This window comes from Myotis daubentonii, chromosome 18, assembly GCF_963259705.1.
Source record: "Myotis daubentonii chromosome 18, mMyoDau2.1, whole genome shotgun sequence".
Lineage (NCBI taxonomy): Eukaryota > Metazoa > Chordata > Mammalia > Chiroptera > Vespertilionidae > Myotis > Myotis daubentonii.
The window spans coordinates 26,450,567-26,464,952 of record NC_081857.1 but is presented as its reverse complement, the minus strand read 5'-3'; the positions used below and the strand labels follow the sequence as shown (position 1 = coordinate 26,464,952).

The window sequence follows — 14,386 nt, the reverse complement described above, 5'->3', positions numbered from 1 at the left end:
CATACGTGGAATTGGTTTTTGGGAGAGTCTGAGGACTAGTAATGATCACTTTTCTGCGCTGGCTGCTGTCTCTATCATTCTGTGGGAGTCCGCAGTGTTCGAAGAACACAGAGAACAGACTGACAGCTGTCAGACGGGAGGTGGGTTGGGGAGCTGGGTGAAAAAGGTGAAGGGAGTAAGCAAACAACAACAACTAACTCATAGACACAGACAACAGTATGATGATTACCAGAGGGAAAGGTGGGGTGCAGATAGGAGAGGCTGCTGAGTTGGGCATGATGTGTGGGGTGAAATACTCATGTGTAAAGAGTGGGGTGGCAAGAAGAGAAGAGGAAGACCAGCCAGGAGACTGTGGCAGTGGTCCAGGCTAGAAGATGGTGTCCTGTCCTGGGTGGCATGAAAGGAACACTCAAGTTCAGGGTAGCAAATTGAAGGGCCGCCTACAGCGACACTGCCACTCATTAAAAACTCTGCTTAAGAAATAAGATATGAGGTTTTCAAAATATTAATGCCCGATTCACGAATGACCCTTATCTCAATGTGTCTGTCTTAGTGGAACAAAGCCTTTCCCAGTGGGGCCATCATCAGTCATTCCCACCTTCCTGACCACCACCCCACCCCGGGTGTGCCCTCCTCTGCTATTTTTTTTTTTTTTTGACAGATCTTCCTACCACTGCAGACCACCTCTGAGCCTGCTCTCAGGGCAAAAGAGATGGGACAGCACTGTCCCTTACTCACTGCTAGTGTTCAACAAATAGTCGTTAGTGTGTACCGGGAACTGGTGTTGGAAGGGTGTATGGGGAAAAAAGGTCAAGGAAAAGTGTCAGGAGGATGGGGCTCAGAGACACTGATTCATCCCTGGCTTCTTGAGTTTATACCCCAAACACCATCCTTCAACAGCCATGTTTTAAATAATGCATAGGTTCCATAAAGGTCTAATTGGCAGAGTTCAACTACATATGAATTGAACATGCTTCTGTGGGAAACCTCAGAAAACCCAAGTTTAGACTATTTCTTTGTGAAAATAAGCTTCAGTTCAAACTCAACTTCTGGGGTCAATTTGTTGTAAGTTGAGTGCTTGTCCTTTGTTCCCATGGTATCTGTCTCTACCCACATCAGCACCTTCACGCTTTGGAAATCCTGTTACTTGACCATTTCTCTTACTCAAGCAAATGCGACACAGTAAAAATAATTAAGTTATTTATAGATTTGCTCATTTATTCAATGATAACTATATTCACATTTTCATAGGGGATTTTGATGTTTTTCCCCCCTGTGTTCTGCCATTCTCCTGCTTTCTCGTGTAATTAGACTGGTATGTTTTCATTATAATCTAAGTGGCTGTTGAATAAATAGCATATTGCATCATATGACTAGATATGGTTTTATTTAACTTATGACAGGTTTGTAATAAATACAAACGACTTGTGAAATATATCTGCGATGAAAGAACAATGGCTCAAACTGTTCTTCAGGCTGACATTAATTGAACAAAAGACCTTATAGACCACATACTCCGTACACTCAATAGGGGGAGGAGCTGGAGGATGTGGGCTTGCCAGGACTAACTGCCAGGGTTGGAACAAGCAACTCTTCTCTGCGCCTCAGTCTTTTCACTTCCCAAGTGGGAACCATTACCAACCAAATCACCCCAAAGGGATTTTATAGAACTCTAAGAAATCAGATACTACTAAGTCTAAGTGCTTAAATAAACTTTTAGGAATCATATTTATGTTTTTATTTTTGTCATTGCAAGTAATAGTATTCCTTTCTTCCATGATGCCGTTTTTTGACTCATGTCTTCGGATTTTTAATTTTTTGTCATCTCATATTGTGACATAGGACCTCATTTTTCTTTGCTGTTATTGTTGTGTGTTTTTAGCAGAGAATGTTAAGGTTCAAATAATAAGAGGAAACTCAGATCCCATTCCTTTAGTGAGACTTTCCATGCCGCCTCCCCTTCAGCCTATGGGTTCTCCTATACTTCAGCCAAGAAGTGGAGATGATGATATCAAACTATGCGATTTCCTAGCCAAGCTGGCAGAGGCAAGAGCATAATAACCCTGTATAATAATTTTAAGCTAGAGTTGGCATGACTGTAATAGTAAGTCCCAGCATTTTTCCTTCTTGTTCTGAACAGATCCATCCACCCTACCCTTGAATTTTAGATGAGTTTATGAACAACCTTCAACATCTGTGGACTGTACTTTTTGAACCATTATTCTACATCAAAATAATGTTACTTGTAATGTTATTGATAGATGAGCTTAACAGAAAGGTTTCCACCAGTGTCCAAGGCAATGTTATTTCTACTGTTATCTTCAGAGTCTTTATAATACAATGACGTTGTGGTAGGCATAATTGATCATCTATCTGCTTGACATTATGCTATCCTCTAACTTTACTCTGAGATTGGGGCTTTCTGTGACACAAAAAGAAATAGAACATCTTTTACAAGGTTAGACAGTTTATAACTAATTACCAAGGTGATTTGCCCAAACCTAGATGTCAACCTAGATGTCCGTTTAGGTCATGCTCTAGTACCCCAGACTCTGAAATATCCTATACATGTGGCCCTGAGTTCATTTCTAGGGATTGCGTAGACTTCTAGCTAGGTTCATCCTCCCCAGGGTATTTTGCTAGTGTGAACCCTAAGTCAAAGAGGAGTTGTCCAAGGGAGTGAGGACAGAGCATGGATATGTAGGTTGTATATCCACATATATCCTCTTGGGCCTTGAGTGGATGATACTTAGCTCCTTTGATTTCTAACAAAATAACATAAGGATATTTGTAGTACTTATATTTACTAAGGGTTTTGGGAAGCAGTACAGCAGTTCAAACTACCTCGAATAGAATGTTAGATAACCCTTTGCGCAAGAGTTTTTTAAAAAATACATATATTTCTTTATTGATTTCAGTGAGGAAGGGAAGAGAGAGATAGAAACATCAATGATGAGAGTCATTGATCAGCTGCCTTCTGCACGCCCCCTACTGGGGATCTAGCATGTGTCCTGAGCGGGAATTGTATTGTGACCTTCCGGTTCATAGGTTGACACTCAACCACTGAGCCACACTGGCTGGGCCACAATAGTTTTTGAGGAATGGAACCTCCACTTGGGTGTGTCACTGACAGCTCTAGCCTTGTGCTGGCCCAGCCCAAGGACAGTGCTTTGGTTTATCTCTTTCTCTTCCCTTTCCCATATCACCCCTCAATGCTACCAGTCTGGAAATGTCCCAACTCAAGGTGTGTCTCTCTCTATTGTACATTCACCCCTCCTACATGCTCACCTTTGCAGATCAAAACTAATCAAATGTTCAAACAAATCTAATGGACTTCCAGTTAACAAGATGCTCCCTAATTGAACAGTAATTGTGGTTGTCAATAGTATCTCTGCTATTCATTCTACCTGCTTAAACTCTTGCAGGTCAGCTTTCAATCTGAGTGATAATCGATGATGATCACCATCCTCAAAATGACGAATATTTATTGAGTATTCATAGTTTACCAGGCATTGAGCTAAGTTAGTACTTTGTTTACATTCTCCATATTAGAAATGAAGATTGAGACTCAAAGAGAATGAAGAGCTTAGCCCACAGCTAAAAGTCAGTGTGTGCTCTTAGTTACCTGAACACTTCCCAACAAATATTTTCTGAACAGCTGTTATGGACTAGACTAGACACTCTCCTAATCACAATGTACAGATGGTTAGCAAGGAATTCATGGTACCTGCCCTCATGAAGGATTTTCCCTATAAAGAAAATAGACAAATAGGAAAACAGAAGCAGATGACAACCTATGCCAGTGATAGCGAACCTTTTGAGCTCGGCGTGTCAGCATTTTGAAAAACCCTAACTTAACTCTAGTGCCCTGTCACATATAGAACTTTTTTGATATTTGCAACCATAGTTAAACAAAGATTTATATTTTTGACATTTATTTTATATATTTAAATGCCATTTAACAAAGAAAAATCAACCAAAAAAATGAGTTCGTGTGTCACCTCTGACACATGTGTCATAGGTTCGCCATCACTGACCTATGCAGAAAATACATCCGGTGATGGGGGGTCCCAGTGGGGGAGACATTCAATTGTGTGGTCAGAGAAGGTTTGTGTTGATACTTTGAGGCAAGATGGAGCTTGATGAATTGAAGAAACTGAGTTAAGTCCAGTGTGACTGGAACAAAGAGAGAAAAGGTCTCTATAAAGAGTCCTTTAAAGATTAAGGATTTTGATCCTGAAAAATGATGAGAAGCCTTTGAAGTTTGAAAGCTGGAGAGTCTCATAGCATTATTTGAATTTTTTATAGACCCTTTTGGTTGTTTTGTAAAGAATATGTTGGAGGAGGACAAAACTGGATTGGGGAATTACTAGAAAGCTATTGTTCTGGTCTCCATAAAAGATCATGATGGCTTCGACTGGGGTAGGTTGATGGCAATTGATAGAAATGATGGATTTAAGAGATTTTTTTCAGAAGGTGACATTGATGTGACAACTCGTCACGTGTGCTAAGTATTGGATAAGCGTTTAAGTTCCTGCTAACCTGTAAACCTCCTAAGACCAGGAGCCATTGTCTTGTTCACTGTTCTATCACCAGGGGGTATGACACTGATAGGTGGCCCTAAGTAAATATCAATTGTGAACATGTGATTGAGCAAATAAATAAAGAAGTGCAGCACAATAATTCACCACATTCTGCTATCTCAAGTGCCTTAACTAAATAATTGAAATACAGAGTAAAATTACCGTGAGAGGTAATTTTCTTAATTTTCATTATTGAAGGTTAATGATTTTTTTTTTCTTCCTCTGACTGTATGGCTTCCTGGATGGAAGACCATTTAAGCAGAAAACAAATTTGACAGTGTTGCTTTCATACATCATAGATACCGGTATATCTGCACAATTCTAGGGAGGAATTTAGAAAAGGGCAAGGTATGGGGATAAAATAGAAACTGTCACATCAAAAGGATATTGGGTTATGATAGTTTACCTGAATACTTTAAAATTAGATTTGGGGGAAAAACTGAATTTTTAAAAAATGCATCTAAAATATGAATTTTGGAAGAATAAGAAATTCTGAATGAAGAAGAAAAGAACCTTATTTTTAAATATCAATGAGAAATGTGTAAATGATAGTTAAAAATATCTGAAGGGGACTACTTTATGAATAATAATAGCACATAGCCAATATTTATTCAATTTCTATAGTCCAACATGAAGTTTAAAATCATAATGGAATACTCATAGGGAAGTAGGATAAATTGACAGAAGTGTTTCCAGTGGAAATATACTAACCATACACTGTTGAATAAAGGCCAAAATCTGCATTAAAATAAGAACATTCTTCAGACTCAAAAAATTACAGGCCTCATTTTTGTGGGTTGAAGTGTTTGGATAGCTTGATAAGGAGATTATATAACTCCCTTATAGGGATATTTACTTAGTATTGTTTTTATTATGTAGCTGTAACAGATGACAAATGTAACTTTGGTAATAGGAAATAAAGTGACAGCTATATCCCTGGATGGCCAAAGCTGTGAGGCCAAGAAGTTATAGAAATCTTCATGTCTTTCCATTTTCACATATATGATCAAGACCCTGCCTTTTCTGCCAGGTCTGCATGCTGCCTGTGATGAGGAGGTCAAGAATAACCCTGTGAATACTATTCACAATCCTCGCTGCATTGTTTGAGTTAGCCAAAACTTAGATATCTTTTTACCAAAAAAACAGTCCCAACAAATATTGAACTTTAAAACATTTACATTACTTGAAATTCTTCATGATCATAGTTATGTGTGTTTTTTCACATACATAAGCTATATTATGTTAGGCTTTTAAATGTAGGATTATTTAATATAAACATTTCCAAGTTCTGGCATTATCTAAAGATTTATAATTTAAAAAAAATATATAGTAGTATTCAACAAAGCATAATGGCATTTCAGATTTATTAAAATATGTATAGACTCAGACCGCTCCCCTAAATGTGTTATTTGTCCTAACTTGAAAGTGTATACTGGAAGAACAGTATTAACTTTCATATGATCCTTTTCCAGAAAAGTAACATTTTCAAATGTGCATCATATAATGAACTTAAATATAAATAGCATTCTTTCAAGCATATTTTTTTGAGAGCCATATAAAAAATGTCAAACCAAGATGTTAGGCATGAGGCTATTTTAATGTTATCCTTAGTGGCTCACATAAGGATGACCCTGCTGGCCTCCTAGCTCTCTCTCTTTGGAGTCGGGTGGAATGGAACAGTCTCCTTTATGTTCTGACCCAGCTACGTGTCATTTGCAGAGCCTCACGCATGCCCGGGGCCTGCCTTGCGGGTCCCAAAGAATGATCCATGGGTGGTACTATGCAAATATTCTCTGAGAAATTTTGGTATTGCCTTCCTGTTTATTTTTTTACATTTTCTGAACTCTTATTTAATACTTTTTATTCTTGTCCTGGGACTTTTCTATAAGGTAAAAACTCTCTTTGCACAGCGTATTTTGCAGAGGACATCTTTGCTTAGGCCAGATTGTTAAATGAAAGAATTTAGCCTTAATCGTATATGTACTTTATAATTTTACCCAAATTTTTTTTTAAAAATGAAGCTATAGGGTCAGGATTGGTAAAATATGAAATTGTAGAAATTTTGAACCTCGTGGGTTTTTAGCCTTAAGACTAAATATTTCATTTTAAAAATGAAATACTGAATAAAAAGTTTGCTTTCATCCAAAGTATATGCTTAAAATGTTTAATTAGGTTAAAACCAAAAAAATTGGGGGTAGCCTTGTGTTACACTTTTTCTAGAGCTTGACCATAACCTTTCTAGGAAAACTGAAAATTAATTTTAAATACTGAAGTTAAAGCATTTTAGTGAAGCCAATCAAAACAGACAAATTTCTAATTTTACCCATCTCCCCACTTTTTATCCTCATCATTTGACTCCAGTTTACAGAGTATAAACTGACATTTTGACATTTCCTCAAAAGATGAGGCAAAATATACATTGTATATCCATTAATCCGCGTCCTTGCTTTTTTTTTTTTTTTGACAGCAATGGAATTGCCTGAGTATCTCGAGAGTTTGGAAGTTTACAGTGAATGGGAGCGTGTATTCCAAGGGCGTGCACCAGCCTCATGCACTCCACCCTTGGAACTATAGTGTAAGCTCCTTCTTAATTAAACACTGTCACAGTAATAAATCTATGCATATTGTGACACTTAGGCATGTCAGAGATTCAATGTTAACTTTATCTACTTTCCAAAAGGAGAAGCAACTATTTTAATACATTTGAAAATTACATTGCAAACAAATACTTTTTTCATTATGTTCCACCCAGGTGCAAACTGGTTAAATTTGACTCAAGATACATGATCCCCTGGGATAATTTTTCTTCCCTCTTTTTCTTTTGTCCCTCACTCTTAAAAAGTCATGATATAGGAAAAAAAAACTTTATTTTTGGAGTAGAATTATTAGAAACATTTATTCTTTGTCCAGCATCAGACTTGCAGTTCTGTGTTTTGTTATATTGATCACAGGGTGCTGCAAAGCTGTGTGCAATTAATGTCAAGGGCAGTAATTTACTGACAACAGTTAGGAAAAGAGAACTATAGAGAGCACAGGAGCATTTTCAGAAATGGGTTTTATTATATTTCATAGGCACTACTCACTTTACTTTTGGTGGGTTTCAATATTTGAATCAAAATAATAATAATAATAATAATAATAATAATAATAATACATACGAGTTAAGTATTAAACCAACAGATGAAAAACCCAGGCCTTCCCCCCGAATCCCTCATTTTGGTTGTAGCTCTTGGTGTAGATGCTATGGTGTGAGGGCTGCTTTCTTTCAATGGCTGGTTGTCATTCAGGCTGGGTTGTCATGTGACTGCCTGTCTGTGCCTGCTGTACAGGTGAGCGGATGTTCTGCACAGCAAGTGTAGACAGGCAGACACATGACAACTCCGTCCAGCCAGGCCCTTGGTTCCTTCAGGTTTCCTTTGCTCATGGGCAGAAACAGTCAGTCTGTTTTCCAGATTTGGTGAATTTGGAGGGTCAGGGGGAAAGGGAGAAAAACACACAATAGAATTAAACATTAAAACATTATGGAACTAAAAACAAGTTAGACTTTCGACTTTATTCAGAAAGTACACTTATACATTCGTTCCCAATGTGCTAACATGGATCATTGACTTGACAGAAAACTCATATTGAAATTTTAAGGCAAAACCAAACAAACAAAAAAAGATTAAACACCAGGTTTATTCTTAACTCCAGTTCATGTTATTACTGGCCCATAATGCAGTCAGAGTTCAGAGTAATTGAACCAGATGTTTTTCCTCTTCCCCAAACTCTGCATATTTTAATACTGAAGTTAAAGATAAAGACATGTTTATACATGTTTGTTGTAGTAGATAAGTACCATAACCTTCCCCATGAAAAAGAAACTTATCATTTACATGGAAATGGCAGCCATTTTAAAAATAATTAATAAGCCTAATGTATCTGGAAGTTCAACCAGCCGACCTTTGGGATTTTAACATGGGTTGTATTTTTACCAATATGTTATTAAAACAGGAACTTATTTAAATTTCTCATATTCTTTTTAATGCAGTTTTTAAGTATGGATGTGAAAACCAAATCAAAAGCAGTTGTGAACTTAAGTCCTCCGCTTCATTAACCATAGTGCCCTGCATGAATCAAAAAGGGTATAAACTACACAGCTGTTGGCCACAGAGTTGCTCACTCAGATTGTGTTTTGGACCTTGTTAGTGCACTACTGTTACAAAACAGCCCCTTAAACACAAAAAATGAAACTTCATTTCATATCCAAAAAGTAAAACCAGGCCCTTTGGAATTTTCCTTAGAACTCGTATGAGAGAAAGAGTGATGGTGTTAAATATACAGATAGAAAATTTAATTCTGGTGAGTCTAAAATAACTCTACTGGCTCTTTTAAAATAAATGATCAATTCATACCCTGCCCTTTAAACAACAAAATCACCAGATAGTCAAAATTATAATAAGTGGGATTTCCTAAAACAACAACAAAAAAACATTATTGTCCAAGGAATATGTAATTAGGATTTTTTTTCAAAGAATTTTAAAGAAAATAAATAGTATATTTCCTGTTCACTGTAAAATTCTGAGAAAAATAACAGATAGAAACTTTATGGAGAACAAAATAATTTTTAGAGGCTATGAAAAAATGAGTTTTGTACACAGCTTAACCTTTATGCAATGATTAAATGTGCTACAGCTTTAACAAAGAGTTGAGAAGTGCAAGTTTCCATTTATTTAATTCCAAGAAAATAAATGTCTGATTCTGTTTCTGGTCATCACTTCTGAGTAGAGAACTTTTGTGTGTTTTTTCTTGAGAAAATCAAAAACATCAGTGAACTTGGCTGCCATTAAATAATTACAAGGTCAGAGTATGGGAAAACAAATACCTCAAGCAACTATTTTGTTATCGTTGCTGCATTCAGTGCAACAGAAAATATTTATAGAGTGATTCACTTACAAAGAGCATATTTGTAGAAATTAAAAATTACTGTAATTCGGTATAGCTTTCCCTCTCTCTCCCATAAATACTTTGATCCAGTTAACTCTGCTCAATTAAGGAATGATGTAACCTGGAAAAATAGAAAGAAAAATTTGTGAGTTCTTATGTTCTCTTTTAATGTGAAACAATTCTAGTAAACCAAGACACCCCAAAATATCAGACCCTGAAATCCATAACTGTTTTTCAGGGTGGGGAAATCTTGCTGAAAAATGATTGCTCTTAAGACTTTGGGATAATTTATTTTTCTAATAGATTTTTAAAGCACACTTATACTAAGTATGTGGCATCTACATACCTCATAGTCATGTTAAATAGATGAAAGGTTGAAAAGACAAGAGTGTTTTTCTGTCTTCCAAACTATAGAGTAAACATTAAAATTTGTTATCACTTAAAATAATAGCTAAAATATGAAAGAATTATATGTACATTATTATCATACAGTGTAATTTTTAATAAGGTCACTACTCTTTAGTTCTTTTTTTGTCTTTCATTTATTAAGAAAAAAATGCATGAAAATAATTATGTTCCAAGTCTTTAATAGCAACATTAAACCAAAGCAACTCCAGGAAACTGGCTGTTATAAGTCAGGAAATTCAAAATGAAAATTTAATTATTTTCCTTAATTGACTTCATTATTTCTATTAATTAAAACTGATAAAAATTCTTCAAAAAATGGGTAATTATTTCTGTCTACACAATTAGCAGCAAACCCAGGTAAAAAGGTAGAAGAAAGCAAGTAAGGAAGTTCTCATCTTTACTCAGAAATTTCTGTTTCCTTTCAGGGTAAGCCTGACCTTTAGTTATTTTAAGCTGGGATTTCTGAGTGATGGTTTTTTATGTGTTTGGACATTATTGTCATGGGTGGGATATTCTCTTTAGAGAAGAAGAAAGTGGGTTGTTTTTAAACAGCAGATCTCTTGTCGAGGAGCTGAAAGCTTTGGCTTCTTTCTTTACTAAGGATGATGCTGGTATCTGGTGGATCAGTGGACTTTTTACATTACCAAGCTGTATTTTACTTTATTTCCTGTAACAGCTTTACGACTTCAACGAGAAAAAAGAAAAAATTCTATCAGTAGGAATTTTATGCCTACACTCTTTCCCACAACGAAAAACTTGGGTGGTCTGTAGGCGAGAGGTGGGGGAGATAGGATATTTTGGTCTTTCAAAAACATAAACACATTATCTGGGTGGAAAGCCTGAAAGCCAAGCAGGAAGGGCATTAAATCTATTCACTAATAGCAGGAAAGTGATCGGTGTGAAATTTTGTCCCATTGTAAACAAACCTTGGGTTTGGAGATTTATGGTTTAAAGAAAGGGGGGTGGGGTGGGCTTGAAAATGTAAATAAACTGTTTTCTATTGATTCTCTCCCAATTAAGAAAATGTGTTGAAAGCTAAAGCTCTGAATTTCCTTTCTCTTAGATGGCAGAAAAAATTCTCTAACCCCAAACCTAGTCTAACTTATCAGTCATCCACACACTGAAATGAAAAATAACTGCTAAGTTTCTGTGAAGTGCCCTTTGGATAGGCTCTGCAAACAATTTTCTCTTTCTTATGATACACAGTGTTTAATTTTGATACTTACACTTCCCATTTTATCCGCGAGCAGTTTTAGTCGAAGATGATCACTGTTGGTTAATTTTCTCTGGAATAGATCCCATGATCCCTAAAATATTTGTATGTCTCCTTATAAAGTAATATCAGGATAAAATTAAGCATTATTTTACCCTGGAAATAAAGTTAGTTTACACTGAGTGTGCATACATGCTGGTGTAGGTCCCAGCGCACAATCGACCACCTGCCTTCAGTGAGCAGAGGTTTACAGAGTGAGCTTTTGCTTTTTTGATCTTGCATTGAGCTCATGCCAGTTAAAAAATAAGTATTATTCCTTTTCATTTGTTGAAAGTTGGCATAAAAAATGGGTAATCAGGACTCCAAGCACACGTAGGGGCTCCTCGGCTCCCCCCATACAAATTTATTCTTCTGTTTCTACTCCTGTACTTACTCAAGGACACCCTCGGGTCCCCTCCGTCTGCAAACTAAAAGTCATCTTAAGAGAAGAAGTAGGTGAGGGGCTGATGGTAGTTAGTTTCTTTGAAATAAAAAAGCCATTTAATAATAATTAAAAAAGACATTTAAATTAAATATACATGAAATGAAAGTAAGTTATAAAATTCAATCATTTCTACAGAGTAAAAAAACAAAAACAAAAGCACACACCAAAAAAACCCCTCAAAATTTGAGACATCTTAAACATTACCAAAGTACCCTATAACTATCTTCTTTTCTAACTGTATAAATTAGTAGAAATACATTTCTTGAAAAAAAAAAAAGAATAAGCTCTGGTAAGTTATCTCATAGTTTCTCTTTTCAGTTTTCCTATGTAAAAGAAACTATATAGATTGAAAAAATCTCATTTGTTCAATGAAAAATAATTAATATGGAAGCCTCCAAGTCCCAATAGAAAACAAATCGTATCCTCTAAGTGGAGAAGATAGCTAAATTTCTCCCTTTTTATAATATTTTAGCTCAAAACCATGAATAGAAAAGAAAACGTGTTTTGTTTTGTTTTTATACCAGTTTTAGGATGATCAAAAGGGTAAATTTTAAAATAAATCATTTTGACAAAAGATAACGTTGGGAACCTTTTATAATAAACTTATGCAAAGGAGAATGTGTGACAGTTTTTGAATTGTTGCAAAATATATAACTTAGAAAAGGATTTGTTCAGGAACCACTGTAACTTTAAATAATTTAAGGGAGGACAAAAGAGATTATATTAATGTTTCAGATTAAGTCTATAAACAGATTTTTCATTACATAGACTTGTTTGGGGGTATCTATAAATAGAGGGTTGAGGGAATTAGGGGTGAGGCAGTACCATTTTTCCAGAACTTTCCTTAAGGGACCCACCTCTGAAATTCAGTGTGGATCATATTGCAGCCCAGACTTTCTGTATTATTCTCTCTGTTGGGATTTCATTCAGTTTTCCTTCCTCCCACCTTCTTCCCCCTCCCTCCCTCCTTCACCTCCAGGACAGCTGGAAACTGACCAACAAAAACTTTGCCTTCGTTTACAAATTCCTTTTTTATCAGTGGCTTTCTAGACAAAGTACCTTATCATTTTAAATGCTCGGAGACATAGACACATTATAAAACCTAAGCATGAGGGCTCAGCTGACCAGCAATTATCAACCATTCTTGGATTTTTAAAACAACAACAACAACAAAAACCCCAAGGCTATATATTGGGATAGCTGAAGACAGAGGTTTCTATTTCCCGGTTTATTCAGTTGCTGACTCAATAGTTCTGGGTTGGCGCTCTTTTCTGGGCAAGTCCCATCTGCGTGGTCTGGTGGGCAAAAAACTTGGCAGCCTATTCCTTTATTGTTAGATCCTGTTATTTTCGGTATTTGTCTTGTATAAGTAAAATTTCAGAAAAGCACTATCCATAGAGCATTTTAAACATTGCAAGTATTCTTTACTTTGGGGCAAAATGGAACCAATTCTAGGATATTCAAATGATAGCACAGCCCTCATTCAACAGGTTTTTAGGTTTCTGAATTATTCCTTTTAGCCATTGAAAATTAGCCTTATTCAATTATTTTTAGTGTTTGGCGTCTTCGTATTTCATATTGAAGTGGAAAAATCTTTAAGCTTAAGAAAATACTTATAAATCTTCAGAAAGCGAGTGACTTACAGTAAACCACTATGTACCGCACCCCGTTGCCCTTTTACAATAAATGCATCGCTCTTGGCCACACAAATGCCTGTTTCTCCTCGCATGTGACACAAATCATTGGCTCCCACCTCAGCTCTCCCGGTCACAGCCCAGGTGAGCGGCAAGAGGGCCTTACCCGCAGGTCTTCCCTGGAGCAGTCTTTTCCCAGCGGTGTCCCCGAGGGCTTCTTGGTCCCTACTGTGCAAAACCTGTGAAGAAAAACACTGGATATGAGATACGAAAGAGGAGCCAACACACATCCTCTCCTCGGAAACAGCCACTCTTGTCCCAGCCGTCCAGGGCGTTGCTGTGCCTTGCCCAGTCTAACCAATGTGCAGACTACTGTACAACGGCATTGTCCTGAACAGGTAGTCTGAACACTGGGCCGACGGGGCAGGAGCTCCAGAAGCTTCCATCTGGGCCCTTAAAATCCTCTCTCAGTTCCTGGGAACAGTTGCATTCGGCTCTCCCCCCTGGAGCCTGCTGCACTGACTGAGCCCCACTCCAGTGCTGTGATTTTCAGTCTTGACGTGGCACATTTGCTGCAGACTGGGGAACTGGCAATGAATTTAGGACCAGGAAAAGGGGGAGGGCTGGGCTGGAGAGTCCATATATGGGATGATGTCACCCTGGGGAGGTTTGGGTATGCGCTGTGCCGCTGGAGAGACCGCTAGAATCGCCTGCTCTCAGACATGGGTCTGTGCGTAAAATGGTACCAGATGTTCTGGTGTAATGTTAAACAGTCATTTCATCTTCCAGCCAGATTTTTTCCCTCAACTGGGCAGGAAGTGGGCCCCAGTATGGAAAAGCTGTAAAAAAAGAGTTGAGATGTACAGTTCTGCTGTGGCCAACCGAAAGGGAGTCAGCGGAGAAGGACAAATTTGCTGTCTGATCTGGGCTAGAAAGTCACTTGAAGACACAGGGTAGATAAGAAAGTAAACAGAACGCGGAGCCGCTGGAAGCCAGGGCTCCTTAGGAAACCTTTTTTTTTTTTTTTTTTGGTGTGTGTGTGTGTGTGTGTGTGTGTGTGTGTGCGCGCGCGCTTTCCTGCGATACTTTATTTTCTGGTGTTTCACTAGTCAAAAAGGGCGGATAAGTTCATTTTTTC

General features: G+C 37.3%; 1 protein-coding gene and 1 long non-coding RNA gene across 9 annotated transcripts in view; one reads left to right on the top strand and one right to left on the bottom strand.

Moving 5' to 3' along the window:
- Window positions 1–14,386, top strand: part of DNM3 (dynamin 3) — a 372,210-nt gene that overhangs the window by 163,319 nt on the left and 194,505 nt on the right. Inside the window, exon 16 of one of the 8 annotated variants that reach the window (XM_059675124.1) lies at window positions 1,404–1,552. The exons of the other annotated variants lie outside the window; for them this stretch is intronic. Within the exon in view, the coding sequence (XP_059531107.1) occupies window positions 1,404–1,490 (87 nt within the window). The 3' untranslated portion in view covers window positions 1,491–1,552. Of the gene's footprint in view, window positions 1–1,403; window positions 1,553–14,386 lie in introns of those variants that run through there. 8 annotated transcript variants of the gene reach the window in all.
- Window positions 7,620–13,814, bottom strand: LOC132221329 (uncharacterized). Its single transcript, XR_009449950.1, has 2 exons — window positions 11,144–13,814; window positions 7,620–9,630 (listed from the first exon to the last, which is right to left on the bottom strand). It is a non-coding gene; the product is annotated as an uncharacterized LOC132221329 (long non-coding RNA).